Below are 17,499 nucleotides of genomic sequence, written 5' to 3'. Positions count from 1 at the left end.
CGATACAGAGAGTCGTTTTTTGTAGCTCTTCTTTCTTATTTATGTCACTTATTTGACTTTATGCTCTAAAAACACTTGACTGTCATTGAAACACATGTATGCGACGCTACACTCGGTCAAGCTTGTGACTTTTTCTTCTTTATGACTTGTAGCTTTTGTCAAAGCCATGTTCTTGAAGGTTTACAGTGTATGTATCTACTTTGTCTTCTGATTTCTCTCTGATTAGAAGCGTTAGAGAATTTACTGTTAGGTTTTATATGGCAAATAGTTTATTATTACTTGTCAATTAGTGTTTTTATAAATGGGGTGGGCATTTGTAATATGTGAAAGTTAAATGGTTCTCTCCTTTAAACCATAAACGGTTTATTTAATAATAAATTCAAATGATGTTCCTTTTTGAAGCTGTATAAATGTAACTAGTTTAAAAGTCAGATAAAAACAGAGGGAAATTATAAATGGGGATGGAAATATTGGGTAAAGATATTGTAATGGATGTATAAATTTGTGATTTTGGTTGGTTTTTAACATAGGTTTATTAACTTAGATGAAACATTTACATGCTAGTCCTCTTATTTTCAATTAATATAGGCCTAATTTGTTGGTTAAAATTAAAATAAAAAGAGTGACGTTTGGTCAAATAATGTTTTAGTTAATACTGTTTTTTTAAACATACAAAACGTTTTTAAATATAAAAACCTTGTGCAGTTGTATAGCTCTAGCATTAAGTATGGATATTTAACCTTTGACCTTACAGATTGTAACCAATGAAATGTCTCTTTAAACTTTAAAGGCAACAATGATAACGAACGCCTGGCGATTGCTAGACAGCGAATCCCATACCGACTTGGTCGAGTAGTTGACGAATGGCTACTCGACAAAGGTAAAAAACCTGATTAAAATTTTAAATAAAATAATTTGATCATAACCAAGTTGTAGCATTATTTTGTAAATAATAAACCTTAAAAATAAATGTTCAGTAAAACTTTAAAATTAAAATGATTTGAACAGTTAAATTTAGTTTTTTTTATAATAATGTATTCATTTTATAGATGTAAGCTTTTTTTAATACGTGTTTATTGTCAACTTACGGTTAAAGGGACTGTAAATATGAATATAAATCCACTTACTGAAGTAATATCAGCATTTTTAAAATGTCTATAAATTCATGTCGCTTTTTGCTGTAAACATAAATTACAAATTAAAAGTTCTACATCAGTTGTTCATTCGTTGCTGAGTGTTATTTTGAAACACTTTTGAAACATGCATTTACAGTACAGCACATTACTTTAGTGTCATTTGATCTATTTTGATTAAACTGTTAGCAAAGATAAATAGTGTGCAATATCAATTGGCATCAGCATTTTGAGTCCCTTTAACATATATTGTAAATATATATACATATATATATATATATATATATGCAGGACTTTAGATCAAGGAACTGTAATATAAAACAAGCTGAGTGCATGCTTTGTTTTTTTGTTTCAATTTTCTTTTTTTTTCTTCTTGTAGTTAAATACCTAATTTCTATCTTCACTCAATGTGAAATTAGCGTTCTGCTTTTTTTATATTAATTCTTTTTTTTTCAGTTTTCCATTGAAATTGTGTCATAAAAAGTTCTGTTTTAAATTTCATTTCTTTCCAACCATTTTTGTTTTTGTTTGTTTGTTTTAATTTGGTTGCTTTTGCTAAAAGGATGAACAATAACAGTGAAGTGTCTCTTGCCTCCTGTGAGAACCTTCCAGTCCACTTCTCACAGACTGTAGCCACACATGAAGCTTTCTTGTTTTTCTTCTTTTTTTCATGCTTTCAAGGTCCATAAATGCTAAAATTTGAAGAAAAACTGAAAGATAACTTAGTTACATATATCTTTTTATCTTTGTTATCCAATTTTGTTCAGTTTTATTTCCAGGCAATTTCCTGCAAACAAATGATCCATTTAGTCCTTTCAAGAGTATGTTATCATATGTTTTATGTAGTTAAATCTATTGCATTCCCATAACAGTGCTACTTTTTCTTAATCTTTTTTTCCATGCCATTCCAGATTAGACTGACCTTTTAGCAAAGCTACATTGATTTTCTATATCCTGTGTTTTTACTTTATGTTTTTCTTTTCATAGGCATCTCATCGTTTAACTACAATAAATTAACAGGGTTTGCTCTACAACCCGTAATTTATTGTTCTCATTAGCCACTGGGCAAAAAAATCAGTCTTTCTGTTCTTTTATCTTGCTTTGTAAAAGTGGCCGAGTCCACAGTTCAACATTCTTGTATATATGTAACATTGTTTTCCCGCAGGGCGACAGCTTACAATCTTCAACAGCCAAACCACTATACAGATTGGGGGCTGGGAGCGAGATCGCAGTCGATCCTTTCAGGGCCAGCTTTCAGGCCTCTACTATAATGGCTTGAAGGTCTTCAACATGGCCGCAGAGGGGGATCCCAATATAAGGATCCAAGGCAGTGTGCGGCTTGTGGGGGAGTCACCCTCCTCTATCACCCCGCAGTCAAGTACCACAGCCAATCGCTCAGAGACATCCACATCCATCATGGAGATCACCACCACCACAGCGTCCAGCAGGAGAGTAAAGCTGACAACACCACGAGAGCCTCAGCAAGTAAGATCTCTTTTAAATAATTCTTTTTCAAGTCACTTCTTTTCCATGTCTATACTCTGTTTGATCCTTATTGTAATGCTCTCAATGCAAAGTAATGCATATCAAGTTAAGCGCATCCTGGATTAATATAATACGTTTCATCGTGACAGCCACGTGAAGAATGCTCCGTTTTATTCCGTCCGTCATGCCTTTTTTTCTCCTTGAGGCCTCCGCCCTAAAAACTGAGGGAAAATAAGCACATTGTTTCACAATTGGGAGCTGCAACACACTGTTGAGCATTGCTCCTGTTTGCAATCAGATATGGCCCCATGAGGTGTGTCTGTGTTACAGTGATAACCATCATCGAGGTCCTCCATCATCTTTATCGGTCCTGCATGAGTGGTGCAGCATCTGCTGGAGCATATTACTTCTCAGATGTCACAATGTGGGACTAAACAATGCAACGCGAAATATGTGTCCTATCCAATGGAGTGGTGATCAGACCATTCTTGCATAGTCTCTGCCAAAAACAGAAGACATTGCATTTTAAACGCCTCACAATACATCAGCAGCCATGAATTGGAAATGAAAAACACTTGAAAAATGAACTGTCATGCCTTTTAGAATACTTTTACAATTCTTTCACTCACTATCCACATCATCAAGTATTCACGTCATATTTATGAATTTTAATTCACTCAAATAGTTTTGTGTTTTCTTATGACCGCTGCATTCTTTGTGCATTACCTTACACTTGAATAAAATTAGAGTACAGATCTGTATACCCAAATAAAATAAACAAATTGGGATAATATTTACTATACATTAGTTGTGTAGTACTCGTATTTTTTCTACAACCTTGCCAAGTATATTTTGTGAATGATTGGTGTGACTGTGTAATTATTTTATCAAAGGGCAATCCATTCACTCGTAATTTGAAATTTCAGTTGGCTAGCTGTGGCCCTTTTCATCTTGTGTTTTCCTAGCTGTAAGCTGAGCAGATTGATGCTGTGGGGATCCCCAAGAAGTCTTATCCTATTATTAGTATTATGCACAAGCTGCAAAACAAAACACGGACTAACATTTAAAAAACTAAGATGGACATAGTCTAGGATTGAATGATATACAGTGAAGACAGCTATTTGCTCTATTTATTGTCACAAATTATGTACTGTATATTTTCCTAATGTAAGTAAGAAAGTGTGAGTGTGCCTGTTTTGCAAAGCTCTCTGCCCCTAACTGGTGGATTCTGTCCCACGGGCCCAGTTTTGCTCATGTGTTATAGAGGTTTTAAAAATGTAAATTGGGAATTTAAGTCTTCTCCTTTAAATTGGACTGAATTTAAAAGCCATGTCAGTGATTCTGGAAGACCTGCTTAATTGACAATACATGTTACTATATATTCTCATATAGGTCATTAAAAGGAAGAGTTGCAGTGGCTGTATTTCTTTTTCACAGCATAAACAAGACTGGAATGTTGGAAATGCTTTCATGTTTTGTTGGTACAAAACTAAACTAGAAGCAGCGTGACCCAGGGGACGGTTTCAAGTTGTATAAACAATCAAAAGCCAGCCTCACCTCACTAATTGGAGAAATGTGCTTAAACTGAGCCAAAGCTACTCTGTGATAGTTTTCAAAATTAATTGGGCATTTTACATTATATTAAACGCTCACAGCAAAAAAAGAAAAGGGGGGTTGGGTGGAACATGAACTGAATGCATGCAAAGTTAAAGTGATTGTCAAAATTTCAAATAATTTGAGGGTCACATGTATTAAAAGCATGCATAGCTGCTGTAAGCTAAAACATCCCTTAGATCAGAGCTGTTACAAATATATTTTAAAATAATTTTTGGATTAGTCGCGTTGGGTACAGGGAGATCATAGCATCCCGAGGAGTGGTGGATTTAACTTCACTGAAAAATCTTCACACAAATGATTTGATTTTAATTCCTCTTTGTATAACTTGTCTGTCTTCACAGTTTCACTGAGACAACAGTTAATAGACGCATGCCTCGGTCTATTTTAAAAGAAAACGCCTGAGTGCCTTCGCAGTGTAACAGTGATGACTTTCATTGTTAAAAAGAAACCCATTTAATTAATTTTCACATTAGGCCTATTGTTGTCTTCATCTAAAAATTAGTGTGAAAACGCCTTTAACCTTTAACGTTGATGCATCTGTGAAAGCAAAATTAAGCTCTTTACCGCAAAATATCAGCTATATTTAATCAAACAGCAAATTAAAATATCACGCTTTTCTGTAACGTTAGCAGACTACTAAACCCACTGCTCATTTTATGAAATGACAGACTCCTACAGATAACATGCACCTTACCTTCAACTTAGCACAGTAAAGATTATACATTACCTCTTGTCACCTAACTCTCTCTGACCTGAGACCGGCATAATAGTTTGTGCAAGGGTCCGCAGTTGCTGACAAATAATACAATCATAAATATTGATCCGCGTGGAATGGCTTTCTCTCGGACTCAGCATGGTTCCTGAACCGTTGCAATAGCATGTAATGCAGGTGAAATATCAGACAATAGACTATAATTATATCCCAGCTCCATGCGGTGATATAAATTGCCACCAAGGAACCAAGAGATTGGCAGAAAGGAATAGCCTTGATAGGATGGATGCCCCTTTTTTCCTAGGCCTTTTCATCTGGAGTTAAAAAAGGTGATTTAAAGGACCATGACAAATTAGAAGTATAGCAAATTACAAAGAGAGGCATTATGTGGAAGGCATCTGGAAACATAGATAACTGACATTATACTATTTTGTTAATGGGATTCTGCTTTACTGTTTTTATCAATAACAATTAACCTTGTGGAAAGTAGATGTATAGTTATTATTGTTGAGCAGTGTCCAGATCATCTTATTGTTATTGTTTTAAAAGTATACAGTATGCCTGCAAGGCTTAAGGTTGATTAGTGGTGATGCATATTCATATTTAGAAACAGGCATTGTATCATCGTGTTATGCCTCAAGCTCACCTTTAAAGTGGTAAAGAAGGACTGGAAGTAAGAAAATAGTCAAGTCAACTAAAGAGCGGTTCAGCGATGTAGGTGGAGAGATGAATGAGGCATGCAAAAATGTGTGCATTGGGAGATGTCAACGCGTTCGGTTTGATTCAATGTGACAGCCTTCCTATGGCGAGCTCCTGCGGTACGACATTACTGTCTCAGGACACTACAGTAAAAAGAGATGGTGCATTCACTGTCCTTTCTGTTGAATAGTCAGCATTTATTCATTGTCCAGCTGTTCCATCTCCCCTCTGATGTCGAATGCAATTCACCGAATGCTTTTATATCCTAAGAGCCTCACATTACTGGGACACATACATTTTTAGTATGGCAGGTCCCAGTGGGTATAAAATGGCTAACGCAGGCAGTGGCAGTATCAGGCTATAACCACTGAACCTCGGTGAAAAAAGTGCTCCGGAAAATGCCGGCCAGACTGTCAAAAGGAGCAGTTGGATCCAAAATATTAAGAAAAACATATCTGAGACCTTTTATACACATGCCTAGTGATGCGAAGTGATGACTCAAACCACAAAAAAAACAGCGTAGTTAGATTTGTAAGTGGCTGCAACCTACAGCACTAAATTTCTTAAGAAAGTAGCAGCAATAGCCTTCATAATGTAACTTAGGATGGTGCAATTCATCCAGTCTTTTATTATTTGACTGGATTGTTAATAAATGGCCACAGCTTAAAAATGTGAATTAAACTAATCAATGGTCAAAACTATTTATTAACTTTTTTTTTTCTAAAAGAAAGAAAACAGTCTGTTTTGACTTTCTCCAAGAGAGCTCAACAGGGTTAGGGTTATCACTATAATGTCTTATGCTTACCTCATATGGTCGTTCATACTCAATACCTGCCTAATAAAGAGAATGTCTGTATTCGGCCATGCAGCCCTGCTGTGCACATGTTTTTTAATTTGGTAGTTGTTTTGATCTGTGTTGTTCAGCACTTTGGTCTGCCTGGTGTGTTCTTAAAGTGCTATACAAATAAACGATGATGATGATGATGATGATGTTGTGAAAATTCAAGCACAGTGAAACCTTTCAGTGACATCGGCTCTGCAGACTTAGGGTGTGTCTTCTTGCCTCGGCCTGGTTACTTCCTAGGGGGAAGATCCTGCCAGTCGTCATTATAATAATGATTTTAAAGGGTCTGTCTTCTCAGGTGCCCTATCAAAAATGCTTGACTGGGGTTATATGGTGATTGAATGCCAAAGGCCTTGACTTATGGGTAACATTACATTATAGTCATTCTTCTCAAGTCACTGGGTGTCCACTCTTGCTTTATTAACACGGCGTCTTAGAGCACACTGGCATAATCAGGAAAGAAGTTCACCATGGGAAAAAAAGCTGATGAGTCAGAATTGTTATTTTAATTGTGATACAAATTTTACATCTACCTAAAACATAATTGGATTAATAAAAAATTTAGGGCCACTCCAGTACAAAAGAACCAGATATGATCTTGTTTTTATTTTGATCATACGATCAATCTGACGAGCTTTCCCGACCAAGATATTAAACGCTTGGGTGTCAGATTGTGGCTTGTGAGGGGAATGGAGCTGATTGTAAGCACTGGACTGTCGTGTTTTGATAAAGTGTCTGCTCCCTGCAGTGGTGCCTGGTAACATCCAATTAAACAGTAATGAACTTGTGTAAGCATTCACAAACAACGGCACAGCTTTCACTTGTCAGATTTGAACTATTTTAAATCCATCTTCATTTTTGTCCCACTCAGTCCCCTAACCCTTTCCACCAATTACTGAACAGAGCTGAACTTTGTGTAAATTGAAAAAAAGAGATATAGTGTGTGTGTGTGTGCGTATGTTTTTATATGTACTGATGTCCTTTTGACCCCAAGCTGCCCACCCACAGAGGTCTAAAGGTAAAACTAGCAGCCAATGGTCAGGCACTGCTCAGTGTTTGTAAATTAGATCTTTTCAGTATCATCTCCTCCTTAATAAAAACATTTAAATATGTTTGATGGCAGTTTGGGATATAACAGCATCTTAAATAAGAAATAATTATTTGTACTTAGTTAATGCTTCATTCAAACCACTGAGTACCGAATGCTATTTACCTACCAGCTCCAAAAAGAAAAGAATAGAAAAAAGAACAAAGGGGGGAAACAAAAAGATAAATACTGCTATCTACCAGAGCCATTGAGTGCTTGTGACAGTGATGGATCCTCACCTGCACCGCTCTGTATTATCAACCCTGGCCAGTGCATATGTATATAAATCTCTGAAGCTTTCCTAGTGTGGGGCTGCCATCCACCATCCACCAATGTTGTCCACCAGCAACATCCTCCAGAGTTGGTAATGGCTGCAGGGGAGACACAAGGACACAATCTTCCAGCAGAAATATGTACAGTTCAAAGCCATGTTACACATATGTGACCTTCAGTTTGGTATAAAGAACCTCTAGTTTCTTTCTATTGGTTTTACATATGGTGATTCAATTTTCTGAAGCTTGTTTTTTCCTTTCGCATACGTTAGAGGAGAAAACGTAAAAGGTTCATAATAATATAAGTAGGACACACTGTCTGGCATCCATGATTATAAGAACTAATTTTGTGTCAGGCCATACGGGAGATGTTAAGCTTTTCCCCTAAAGAAATGAAAACTTTTACCTAATGATGGCGCTAAAAGAAAACTCACAGGATTGCTCAAGTCATTTAAATTTCTGCTCTAGGGACCTTTAATATCAGATATGGGAAAACCTTACAGAAACATAGCAGTAATTTTGGATGTCATATGACATTTCAAGCTTGCTATGTTTCTTTCATAACCTTTTTGCATTGTACAATTTCAGTTTTATAGCTTGTTGCTGGTGAAAAATCAAGAAATGCAGATTATAGCCTGTTCCTAGGGAGAATGAATGGCCAGTATGTCACATCATTGCCACCAAATAGCCAATTGCCCCCACTATTTCTGAATTAACCCTGGGTGAGGTGGGTGTAATGGCCATTCAGAGGAAGCGAGGAACATTCAAAACACATTGTGTGGGCCATTTCATTTGCACTCACAGCACATGGTTCAGTTCCAGCTGAACTGGCTTATAGTGGCTCTGTTTATCTTGGTCCCTGAGACAAGGGGCCAAAACCTGACCTCGCTATAATTCTCAGGGATAATCGAAGATTTGACATGCTGCACTGCTACACCTTTAGTGCGGTGTTTGGCTACCTTCTTGCCTCCCTTGCTGACTCTCACAGAACACACTATAATAACCTTAGTGTCACAAAAATCTTGCGGTGAAAAATCTTCTGTAACTTTCTACTCAATGACTGCTCAGTCTGCACCTTCTTTTATTTAATTAACATCCTTGCGCTATGTGTCTTTATTGTGTTTTTTACTACCTCACCGCGTGGTTTATATTGGTGGGAATAATTGTTTTACAAATTGAGGCTAGAATAAGTCTTTAAAGCCAAGATTTAAGACTAATCACGCATGTGTCCCTATTCAGACAGAAGTCTGGAGTTTGATTGAGATTGTGCTTCTTTAATTATCCTGCAAATGATGCTAAATCTTGTTCTTCTGTCTTCATTTAGTTTGAGATACATGATAACTGCCTTCACATTTTTTATATAAATTCGAATAAGTCTCTATAAATCTTAATATGGGTATCATTCTGAATCAATTGTCTGAAATTTGTCATCAGTAGTTCAATTGCACAGTTTCATGTTACAGCTCCCATCCCAGTTTAAGATCATAAATGTCCAGTTAACGGCGATGAAAAAGTATTTCACTGTGTAGCCTTTTTTTTTTTTCTCAGTGCACTAATGAAGCTGATGTGGCACCAGTATTAAAATTAAACTTTTTTAGGTCACTTACCACTCTTTTTTTTTTGGTCTTTTATAACAAAGAATAAACAACATGAGCCATAACAAGCTGTCACTTGGAGCTTCCCATAACCAGAAACAGTTGCTGTTCTTTTGATGGAGAAGACGGAGGTGGAACATCATGTCTGGGCATTTCTTAAGAGAAGAATTGCAGCTGTGTAGAATTTGATTACTGCTCACTGCTCAGTGGAAAACATGACTTGTATTACACTGAAACAGACTTCATTGCACTATGAAAACACTATATACTGCTATAATGTTACTGTTGCTGTTTCATTTCTTTCCATAACAACTTCCAACTATTCTTGCATATAGTAAGTACATTTTACTTATATAGCACACTTCAAACCAACGTGCTATACAATACAAGCAAAAAATAAATAGTAAAAATAAATAAAGTTTTCCTAATATTCTCTCCACATAGAGTTTCAAAGATCAGCAGTTTCTGAAAGCTTGACAAAAAAGCTTTTGTCTTCAGCTTAGACCTGAAGACAGTCACAGTTGATGCTTGTCTCAGGTCACTTGGGAGATTATTCCAGAGTCTCGGAATAACGACAGCGCAAGTACAAAATGGTTTTGTACAGTGATTGGGAAGCAGACATTAAGGATCTATCAAAAATTGTGTATGGATGCACATATTTACCACATTTGCAGGTGCAAGTGCATTCATGACTTTAAATACAATCAGTGCCACTTTATATTAGATTCGCTAATGCACGGGGAGCTAGTGCAAGGCTGCTAATACTAGAGTTCACTTTTACATTTTACATAGCATGAATAACTTGTATGTAACTATAACGTGAATATATTTGTATTAATATAACTTAATATAACATGTTTAAACTGAGTTTGGTATGTCCTCTTAAGCAGTGCTAAAGTTAAGGTTTAGTAACACACTCAACAAGTGGGAATAGAATAATAGAAAAAAAGCAGAGCCTGTAAAAACAGAGCCTTTACTTAGAGATTATTACATTTGTATAGTCAAAGTAGGTAATCAGTCCATTTACCTGTTATGAAATCAGCCATTTTGCTTTTTATGCTGGCCGTCTTCTCTAAAAGGGATGTGGTCATCAGTTGTCTCTCGCAGGTTACGGAGCAGCACACGCTGACAACAGCATAGTAAGTTTGCTTTTGATTGACGGGTTTTCACAGTGCAACTACTGTAAAATGAATGTCACTGATGTCAAACATGGGATATTATTTATTTTTTAAGCTACATTTCTTTAAGCACTAGTAAATTCATACAACAGATACTTAAAAATTCATGCAGCTTTTTTTCAAACAGATGTAGGGATGTTACACATGTGGATCCACTGCCAATGGATCATATACATATATAAATGTAAATAAAGCATCATTACAGTATCAGATAGATATTACGCGTGACTTTTTCACAAAAATTCAGCTCATTGAAGTTTTAAATCTTTATGAAAAGTAATTACATCTTCACACAATATACCTAATCAGAGCCTGTTTCTCTCTTTTATTGATATTTCGAGACTGGGTAGACACAAATGGGAAGTTACTGATTTGTAAAATAATTACATTTTTTTCTATCTAGTTTCCTTTTCATATTTGTATCGGGAATTGTTTGTCACTTTCTTAACCAAGTGGAACTGTTTCCTTCAACTCATCTAGAGGCAGATCTCATTGTAAAATGAAAGCCAGCCAACCCTTTTTCCCCCCTTAAATTTTGCATTTGTGCGCTTTTCAATTAGAAAAACAGACACATGCATAGAGAACTGAGAGGTTACTAAGGAAACAGAGGATATTCTCCATTAATAAACGAGAGTGATTATTCAGCAACAGTGCAGCCATGTTGGATGAGTCTTATTTCATTCCAGATATTAAACCAAACTGTCTCATGGACCTACAAACATACTGCAGTGTTTAGTGTGAGTGTCAGCGCCCTGTAAGGTTGTGTTCAATTATTCAGAGAAAGAAAACATCCTCGGGATAAGATTTCCCCTGCAATGCAGATATATGGGATTGACCGTCATGCTACCGAGATACTATAAGCTTGAGGATAAAGTAATAGGTATCAAAGATCTTACTTCACTGACAGGTGCGCTATTGATTTTTCTAAGTTTATTATCTTTTCTATATCTTATTTTTTTTTTTTAATCCTGCTACCACCACCTGCTATGGAATAAAAGGAAAAGCACTAGTGGATAATACAACTCCAATGATTTCACGAGAGCAGAATTAGGTTGAACACGTGATGTGGAGATGGACAGCTCTCCTCTGCAGCACTTGTTTGTGTTCCTGACCTCCCCCACCTTCTCCCTAAAGTCAGTTGCCTGTTGTTTTTTGGTGGTCCTGGAGTGCGCTGCCCCAGACCCCATCATGCTTTTGTGCCCACCCAGTGCTGACAGATGGCACAGAAGGTAACGCCGTGGACCTGCAGTGGCCCGAGCCCCGTGACGTTCACTCCCAGCAACAGACCATATCCATCATCTCACGCTCACCAGGGGCTATTATAGAAACTGCCCTTCAACATTGTGTTGTAGAGTCCATGTGACTCACTGATCCAGTCCACCTTATCGGGGGTACATGCCAGCTTGTCGACACGTGTTGGCTTGATTTGATGAATGCTTGTATTATTCGAGAGCTGACAGCAGAGACAGGCTCGACTGCACCAGGAAGACGATCGTCACATTAGCCAGCTGAGACAGGACATGGCGTCTTCCTTTGATGATTTATTTGGAATTTGTTTTTTTTCTAAAGTTGTTTCAGCCAAGTTTATCATCGTGCCGTTATTAAAAGACTGAAAAAAAGAAAGCATGTTTACTTTTGCAGGTTTCACACTACTGCCAGCAGTGCTGAGAAATACAGATTGTTCCACTAAGACAGTTTGGATGACAAGAATGAAACCTACGCAGTGTGAATGTCGTCTCTGTTGTTTGTTAAAGGCTGGCTCTTGTGACAGCTTTACAGCTTGTTTTATAGACCACATTGTTGTCTCTTAGGACCTTTGCTTTTATGATTTGTATACAGAATATAGTCCTAGGCAAACTGTTGTACACAAGAGACAAATTTGTCCTACAGCGTGTTGGCCCCACCTGCAAGATTCGGAGATCAGCTGGTTACATTAACATTCATGAACACGAGCTCTGTGCCAACTGCTCGTTGAGCTATGCTGAGCTCCCTCTATTTTTAAAAGTCATTTTACTCAAAAGTAAATAGAAAGTGTTCGGCACAAACTGGCTCGCGCATCCATAAAGCCTTTTTATTAATGAATGCAAGTAGTGCAAGTCAAATTTGACATTTTCATTCTCACCGAAGAGAAATCACATGCTTCCTCTGTCCTCGGATGAAGCCAGTAAATTATCCTTTCGGGTGTATAAAACAAATGCAGTGTACCTCAAACTTGATAACAGTTTGGTAATTGAGTTTGGTAATTGTACAGCTACAGCGAGCGTTAGATTAGCATCATACTATATACATTTCAATTTCAAGATGGCTAGCTGTGTTCAGGGAGCAGCCATCTTGGCACTTGATAAGTACGATAAAGGCAGTTTAGGGATGGACTGGAACACAATATGAAGTAATATCATTACCAGATTAAATTAAGATAAAACTAATTCCAGATGGTAGAGAAATAAAATAAAGATCGCTGCATGCCTGCAGATAAAGCCTTTTAGCTTGTCACACAAGTGGACATGAGACAAAGGGCAATGGAGAATGGAGAAATTGGTTCGGGAAGGAGGTAAATTCATTTGAAGTAAGAGTTTAACATTTTTGAAAACTAGATTTGTTTGTTTTCTTTGAGAGAGTAAGATCAGAAGATTGATAATACTCTTGTGTATGTAAAAGAAACTCAAAGCTAAATACCATAAATGGGGGGAAAAAAGACCAATCTTGGATGTTTTAATCTGCACAAAAGAAGATGTGATGTTCTGTGTGAGTTGTTCTCGACAAAGTGCAATAACTACCACAGAAGTGCTTTTACATTTCCATTACGCTATGATATCTTTTGATAGACTCGAGATATTTGTTCCCCTTTGTGTGCAGTCATTGTGCAAACTATAAAGTCTTTACAGGCCGAGAGCTGCAGGAAATGACAGGTCAAGTAAAAATAAATTGATAATTTATTAAGAGAAAATCTAGCCATTAATTGCAGTCCTGAACTCTGGCACAACAGCATTGCTGCAGGGATGGATTAGTGATGAAAAATCAATTGCGCTTGTGATTTATGTGATCATAAACGATTTCCACCTGATTTTTATTGCAGTGTGGTTTTTGTTTCCTTTGTGCCGAACGAGAGCCTCGCTCATTAGCTTGTAGCGCTCGCGCTCGCCCCTTTGTGAATGACAAATCCCCACCTGGAGTACAAGAATCAGATTATGGTGATGCTCTCTGGGAGCTACAGGTGACCTGGTGTGCTGTTGTAGGGCAAAGCTGCTCTTCCTCCTTCCTCATGTCATGTTTTTGCAAACGTTACACTTGGGAATTAGACCTCAGTACATTCATCTCAGCAATGATGGCATCTATATTAGGATGACAAATTTGTTCCTGTCACCTCACGAGGGACTGGGACTGCATGTCAAGATGCAGGTAAAGTCAGGAAGGCAGTGATTTGTGGCCAAGCTGCGTATCTCTTCCCACTCCTGCACTCGCTTTCTCAAAACACGCACAGGCACACGCTTAGTTTTGCCATCTATTTTTAGACTTTGAGGAAAACATGAAAACGAAGAATTGTATGGTCTCTTCGGATTGAAACAAACTACGTTCCCCACAATCACAAGCATTTGTGGTTAGCATTTAGATAGAAAGCACCGTGATTACAAGCCATTCTCTGGTAATTGTTATGCTTCCCTTATTCCTCAGCTTATCCTTAGTGTATGATATTCCTCCTGGGCAGTTCCCTGCTCTCAGGCCAGATTACTACCAAGGCGAGGTAGAGACACGCACAGAGCTCCAGATTCGATTTCAGATAACGAAAATATCAGGGCATCCAGAGGGAAAAATGCTTCAGTGCAGACAGATTTCATTTATCTGAGAAGTGTGAAAGCAAGGATAAGGGGGAGGCACAAAGTCAACCATGTAATATACTTCTATGGAGCTCTGTTTATGCATAGGCAAGAGAAAGAAGAAATGAGAGAACATGAGGGGGGAGCGTAGGAGGCAGATAGCAGCAGATAGTGTCTTATGAATATCATATTAAGATTTTATCATTTAGAGCATGTAGCTAACAGAAGGCATCCAGCCTTCTCCCGTGTAATCGGCTCGGAGCTGTCTACTACATGGCAGCGGCTCAATATGCGCTCTCTCAGCGCTGTGAGTTGACTACAGGCATCCGTCCATATTGTGTGCACATTATTTATACGTCTCCAGTAATAAAAAACAAGCACCATGTTTAATTGGAATCAAAATATCAACTGTTTATCGTACATCGTGCAGAATGTCTGATGTTGTCTGGGGGGATGAATTAGGCACCAGTCACACATGGTTCACTCTGAGTCAGTGACTGACATGGTGAGAGTGTGACGCAGACACTGACTGGGAAATGGACTTCATGTCTCCTCCCACGCAGCCACAACTTTCCTGGTTCTTTTTGGTGGCTGAGCCATATCACGCGCTGCGGTAAGTTCTGAGGGCCGTGCAGATGACTGTTTCTGGAAAATAAGCAGAACGGGGTCCTTGGGGGTGGGGGTGGGGGGGGCTTGAGGAATATCTACAAAGCTGTGCCTTCAAGCAGCCACATTAAAAGGAGTCATCTCACCGCAGTGTTCTCGGGTCCCTGAGAGGGAGTATGTTTAATGAGGGCAGAGGCATGTGTACATTTTAAAGCAGCTCTGTAATTACTTCATACCTACACTGTCTTGTACTGTACACCTTTACACTTTACGCATTAGCTCCTTCGTGTTCCTGCACATCACTCTCGTAAATGCAGCCTGTATTTTACACAGCAGAAGCTGTTGTAGTTCTATAGACCGAACTCCAAGTTCACCTGCCACTGCTCGCTTATTCATTGCTTTTCTAGTAGCTAAATATGTCCATCCCCCCTGACTGTCCTTATGCAATGAGAACACTAACATGCATGCCTTAATAATAACCAAATAAAAGTTTTTAAATCCCTATTCCGAGTTCATCTTAACTGAGAATATGTGCACGTCTCCGTGTGACGCTGTACTCGTGTTTCCACACTGCATGCTGTGGATGCACCAGGAGGGTGAAGCTGCCTCCCAGCATCTTGTTCAGTTGTCTGGGATGCAGCGTTGTAAGCCTTGAGGAAGATGTATGGCAAGACAGGAACATGTGGGTACCAGGGGAGGAGACGGGAGAGCCTCTGACCACTCTTTTTTTAATGACACTCCCTTACTCAGCCCGAGGTCCAGTTGCAGCAGCAGCTGCTCCGTTTTAAATAAAGCAAAGCCTTTCTCTCAGAAATGCACAGCGTCTCAAAACAGAGCAAGGAAAGACAGCTGACCACCACGGTCAATTTTTACATTATGGAATATACAACAAATCAAAGCCATAGTTAAAAAGTCCTGTAAGGTTATTTTATTTTTACAAATCTTGTTCGCATTTAAAAGAATTATAAAAGTCATTGCATAAAGTCTCTATTTACTGCTCATCACTTACAATTACACGATGTGACGCTTTGATTCTGTGTTCATTAAATTAGGTGATGTTAAAAAAGTCAGAATTGCTTTTAAGGGCAGTTTTGTTTAGCATAAAATTATGATGGGATATATTTTTAAAATTAACTTTTGCCTAAAAACTTTAATGAATTGTATATTTTTATATCCATTTTGTACATCGAAAAACAGCTCACTTTTTCCTTAGGTATTTGTTCTCTTTTGTTCATCACTGTACTGTGAGGCACGGTGGCAAACTGTGGCATCACCACGTAACCCTTGTGTCAGCGCCTTTCTTAAATAGCTGTTAAAGAGAAAGCAAAGGGATCAAGATGTCAGGAACACGGTGTTCAGAATTTATACAGTACCTATCCCACCAGTGTTTGCTGCAATAGTGATAATGCCATTCCATTGTCTTTCAGCCTTGCGAGTCTGCATCTGTGTGAGTCCACGAGGTTGACAGCTTGGCAGGCCAGCAGTAGGAAGAGTGTGGGCGAAGGCCAGGCAATACACTGAGCTGAACTCACAGTCTGAGAGGCCCACACGCCTTCATTATTCAGTTGGAATCTATTGAGCATCTGGGACTAAATTATTCATCAACATCGACCTAGTTCCAGGGTGCTAAGTTAGATACTTGGATGTCATCAGGCGTTCTGATAAGACTTGCTGCTGCAGTGTGATATCTGCCATGGGTAAATACAGAGTATGTGCCTGGATCACAAAGAGTACTAGCCATTACTTGAGTTTTATACTGTGTAGTTTTGAACAACTGAGCCTTTAGGTGCGTTGGGCTCAATGTAAGAATGGGGAGTAATTTCTTCATCCCATTTCTAACTACGAGGCCTTTCTATCTGCTGTCCCGTCGCCTTCTTCCACCTCTTTCACTGCGCCGCTAATGATGTGTTGCTGCAAGACTGAAGCTTAGGACAACAAACTCCTCCCAATTAGTCTGTGCACACAACAACTCTGGTCAGTTATGGACCCTAGCAGGCCATTGTCAGTGTAAAGCATGTCAGCGTGAGCACGGGAAATAATTGCACATTGTTGTGAGCAGGATCATGCAGACAGTACTGATTTCAGATTCTTTAGGATACGCTTTTTGTTTGTATACACTAAAGGAGCGGTCCCAAAACCTTTTATGCACCACCGACCGGTTTATGTCCGACAATTTATGTCCGGCCTTTACGGTGTCGCGGATAAATACAACAAAATAAAACCAGTAGCAGTACCAAAAAAAGAAGAAAAAAAGACCCAGGGAAACCGAGTTAATGATAAAAACGATTAAAAAAAACAAAATGCTGAAAACCGATAAAAACCCTGAAAACCATAAATTTCACACCCGAGCCTCAATTCTCGCGGCCCGGTACCAAATGACTCAAGGACTGTGGCCCGGGGGTTAAGTGTCTACTGTACTGATTGAGGCTTTCGTCTTTTAAACATTGTGTGATGCT

At 38.4% G+C, this 17,499-nt stretch overlaps 1 protein-coding gene across 14 annotated transcripts in view; it reads left to right on the top strand.

The window, feature by feature from the left end:
- Window positions 1-17,499, top strand: part of LOC146374785 (neurexin-1a-like) — a 254,486-nt gene that overhangs the window by 215,627 nt on the left and 21,360 nt on the right. For 13 of the 14 annotated variants that reach the window (XM_084949142.1, XM_084949137.1, XM_084949141.1 and 10 more), the window contains 2 exons: window positions 791-880; window positions 2,299-2,618. In XM_084949142.1, coding sequence (XP_084805268.1) covers window positions 791-880; window positions 2,299-2,618 — 410 coding nt within the window. The remainder of the gene's footprint in view (window positions 1-790; window positions 881-2,298; window positions 2,619-17,499) is intronic. The other variant, XM_084949145.1, reaches the window with a different exon arrangement.

The sequence above is a fragment of the Perissodus microlepis genome, chromosome 13 (genome assembly GCF_051167445.1).
Source record: "Perissodus microlepis isolate ML-2025 ecotype Zambia chromosome 13, ASM5116744v1, whole genome shotgun sequence".
Taxonomy (NCBI): Eukaryota; Metazoa; Chordata; class Actinopteri; order Cichliformes; family Cichlidae; genus Perissodus; species Perissodus microlepis.
Note: the sequence above shows the minus strand (reverse complement) of the source record. Positions and strands in the feature narration are given on the sequence as shown.